Raw genomic sequence first — 3,636 nt, forward strand, 5'->3', positions numbered from 1 at the left:
TTGATCTCAGTAGAAGGAAGCTTGAGTTAAAGAAATGTATATGGTATTGGTGAATCTTTGCATGATCCAAGAACAGTGATGGGGTTTAGGTCTTATGTCTAGTTAGGTATTACTACTTTATCATTATTAGGTAGCCTAATTACTTGTTATTTAGATGTTAGTGCAGCCACATTTTACTTTACAAGGAAGAATATTCTTTGCTTGGGAATTGCTTTTGGGAATATATACTTTGTTAAACTATACTTTCAATCTTATACACTTGCTTACAGATTCTGTGAAACATGCCATAGTTGTGAGTAGGCTCAACAAAGAGCATTGGTTGAACCTTGATTTCAGTCATCTCTAAGCACTATGCTAAGACAATGAAGTATATGTTCAGATGTCTTGTGATCCATTCAGCAATTCTTGTGTAAAAAGTTATCTGCTGAATGCATGACATACCACAGTTTTGCTTAACAAATTAATTTTCTCATCAATAGATAAATAATGAACAGATGCTAGGAACTAGAGCAATAAGTAATCAAAGAACTACAACCTTGGTGGATCACGCTTTTATCCTACATACTTCGATAAATTCTCCTAGTTACATAGCCAGATATCCCATTCTCCGGGATATGAAAGTTGTGCAGCTCTAACAGTTCCCTTGAAAAACCGTACCCAAATGTCCATACTGAGATCCATATGATGAGCTCCCATGAAGTGGTGCCATCCTCAGGCTGCTGTTTGGAAGGTTAAATGCCATGTTTGTTGCCACCTGCTGATTAGGAAGACTCCATTTGTACAGTGCTTTAGACATATTCGAATGGTGGTGCTGAGGTTTTGGTGGCTGTGTGACCAAGGTGGTACATTCACTTGGTTTTGGACATGTATCATTCTCTGGCAACTGTGTTTTTGTTCTAGTGTCGTTAAGGTGCACCGTGGTGATATCGTGAATGCTTGACCTCCTCTTATCCTTTCCACCCGATAACTGCCGGATGAAGTACTTCTGAGCATGACTAGCAACCTGGGTAGGTGTCCTACTTGTCACAAAATTCCTTGAGATATTTCTCCAGTCCCCTTTGCCATACTTCTTCAGCCCCAAAAGAAATTGCCTGAGAATAAATCATTTAACAAACCAAATCAGGGAATTTCCAAGCCAATTCGTAGTAATAATGCTATATGGTAAAAACTGAAAACCAAACCAAACCAATCCAAACAAACGCAATATATCCCGCTCGAAAGTAGGTTCTAGATGGTGGGATGTATATAAATCTGTCTTCCATCCCAAATGTAGAGCGGCTGTTTATGTGCCTTTGTGGTAGTTGTATGCAATGCCATATGGTATTATATACACCATGTCAATGCACACCTGGTTTTCATTACTGGGATTCATAGTTTTCAGAAATGAAATCATTCTTCCGTTTGAGCTTTACTCCAAAGGTCAAAAGTGTCTAGAGGTCCCATGTTCAAATCCAAATCCACGAAGGAATAAAACTCCCTTGTGGCTATGGAGGTTCAAATGCGGTGACTTCGGGCTACCTGCAACAAATTTAAATTTGTAGGTGGTCGCCCTGGTATTAGTCGACTCACGTAGCAAGTTGGATATCCCAAAGAACCCAATATATCTCAATCGAAAATAGAGTTAGGGTCTGGATGTGAGATGTAGGCAAACTTGTCCTCTACCTCAAAGGGTTCAAAACTGTTGTTTCTGTTCCTTAAACCTTCATTTATTGTGATTTGCTTACATGTACATAATGATCTCCTGCCATTTATGAAAGAAAATTGAGTTCAAGATAATAAGTTCACCTGTGCTCTTCTTCTGTCCATGGAATTCCTTTCTTCTTTTCCTGATCAGGAAGCCTATTTGATGCACTTCTCTTTCCTCCAGGACTGTAAAATTGTGGGTGGTTGTTGGCCACCCACTCGAGTGTCACAGGATCACTGCTGCTGTATCCAGGTACCACACACACCCCTGCCTCTATCTCACTAATATCCTCTTCCAATTTCCGATAATGATTGATCACGTCAACCACAGTTTTTCCCGGGATCAATTGCGCCACATTGTGCCACCGATCTGGCGTTTCCTTATCAAACAACGCCAGTGCATCCTCAAACCGCTTGTTCTCTTCCAGGGTCCATTCCGTCTCTTTGGTTCCCTCGAAGAACAACGTTGAGCCTCTGAAATACGATGATGGAGAGGGAATTTCGGTTGCTCGATTCATTTTCGATGAAAAATGACCAACACCCAGTTATGGAGGAATTGAAATGGAGAGAGAGTCTATGGTGAAGAAGTTGCCACTAAATCACTCTTTTGAGGAGAGCCTGTGTGCTTTATTGACATAAGCATGAAGTGAGGAATCTAGGAAGCACCCAACTTTCCAATACATGAGGAAAAAGCTCTGCTGAATGGTAAAAGAAGATTAAAGGGGGGGTTTTTTATCAAGTATAAAGCACAAAGATGCATAAATCAAACATCAAAAAGAAACCCATGAAGATTTAGGCAACAGAAAGATGAAACATTCCTGCTTTTCTTTCACCTAGAAGGTGATTATGGGTAAGAAAATGGGAGTGAGTGAGCTTAAAGAAGTGAATCCAAGCTTGTCAGCAGCAAAACTGTACTTGATTGAAAGGGGTGAGAGATCTGTATTGGCAGATATATAATACCAAAAGGAGGAGCTTTAATTAATATGAGGTGGTTAGGTATGATTGGGTGATATGTATTTGTGGGGTCATCTGCTAAATTAAAAAGCTTTTTATTAAGAGCTGGCCAATCAAAAGCTAAAGACAACAATTTGTCATTGGTGAAGCAGATGCACATGGGTTTTATGGTAATTTACACAAAAAGTTGAAAAAGTTTGGCAGCAGTTGTGTTGACATTTAGCTGTGACCTTCTAGGAATGGTATTCAATTATTGTGGTCATACCCTCTTTTTTTCTATTGTTTTGGTGTGAGTACAGCATAAGGGAACTTGCCCTCCACAAGATTATTTAACCTTGTTTCTTTTACTAGTGGGGCTCCCATCAAAGAAGAAACCACATAAAAAGGTAAACACTAGTGTTGAAGTAGATGGAGTTTTTAAGGACCTAACTTAGGCTAGAATTCCTAAAAACAAACTTAACTAAGATATGGCCTTTTGTTCACTATTGTTGATGTCGAATTAATATGGTGGTCCAAACTCATCATGGCATAAGATGAATGAGGGGTAAGCCCTTTCCTTCATGCCTCTTTGACTTAAGCTTACAACAACTCCTGACCTTCTGTGTATTCTAATGCAAACCTCATATCAGTTTGACTTCACTCTTTCTGCTAATTGCATCCTAAGCCGGTTGTTAGATGATAAGATAGTTGTTACATTTGGCGAAAACTACCTAAATGACAATATAAAATGACCCCCAATAAGCTAGTTGTTTGAGGATATAAGCTAGTTCTTAGTTGATAACACAGTTTGATGAATTAGTCTTGTTTGACGACAAGTTAGATGACAATATAAAATGACTTAAAAAGTAAATATAAGAGACATAATTGGAAAAAAGGTAGCTGAAAATCTCAATAAGCCATCCGAAGTAATTTTGGTTACAAAACATGGGGTTTATAGGTTTCATTACAATAAAAAAAAAACCTCAAGATTTCCTATAAAAAATCTGAATAAGCCATMTT

At 38.6% G+C, this 3,636-nt stretch overlaps 1 protein-coding gene across 1 annotated transcript; it reads right to left on the minus strand.

Moving 5' to 3' along the window:
• Positions 1-409: 409 nt before the first annotated feature.
• Positions 410-2,588, minus strand: LOC112512321 (transcription factor DIVARICATA-like). The gene is made up of 2 exons (XM_025118203.1): positions 1,786-2,588; positions 410-1,091 (listed from the first exon to the last, which is right to left on the minus strand). The coding sequence occupies exons 1-2, from the start codon at positions 2,199-2,201 to the stop codon at positions 632-634; spliced, it is 876 nt and encodes a 291-aa protein (XP_024973971.1). The 5' UTR covers positions 2,202-2,588; the 3' UTR covers positions 410-631.
• Positions 2,589-3,636: the final 1,048 nt, after the last annotated feature.

Source organism: Cynara cardunculus, assembly GCF_001531365.2.
Source record: "Cynara cardunculus var. scolymus isolate 2C chromosome LG 5, CcrdV1, whole genome shotgun sequence".
NCBI lineage: Eukaryota > Viridiplantae > Streptophyta > Magnoliopsida > Asterales > Asteraceae > Cynara > Cynara cardunculus.

Coding starts and splice junctions, on each gene's coding strand:
- LOC112512321 (XM_025118203.1), bottom strand. CDS start 2,201: ATGAATCGAGCAACCGAAATTCCCTCTCCATCATCGTATTTCAGAGGC. Junction 1,092..1,785: donor TGGACAGAAGAAGAGCACAG/GTGAACTTATTA, acceptor ATTTATTCTCAG/GCAATTTCTTTTGGGGCTGA.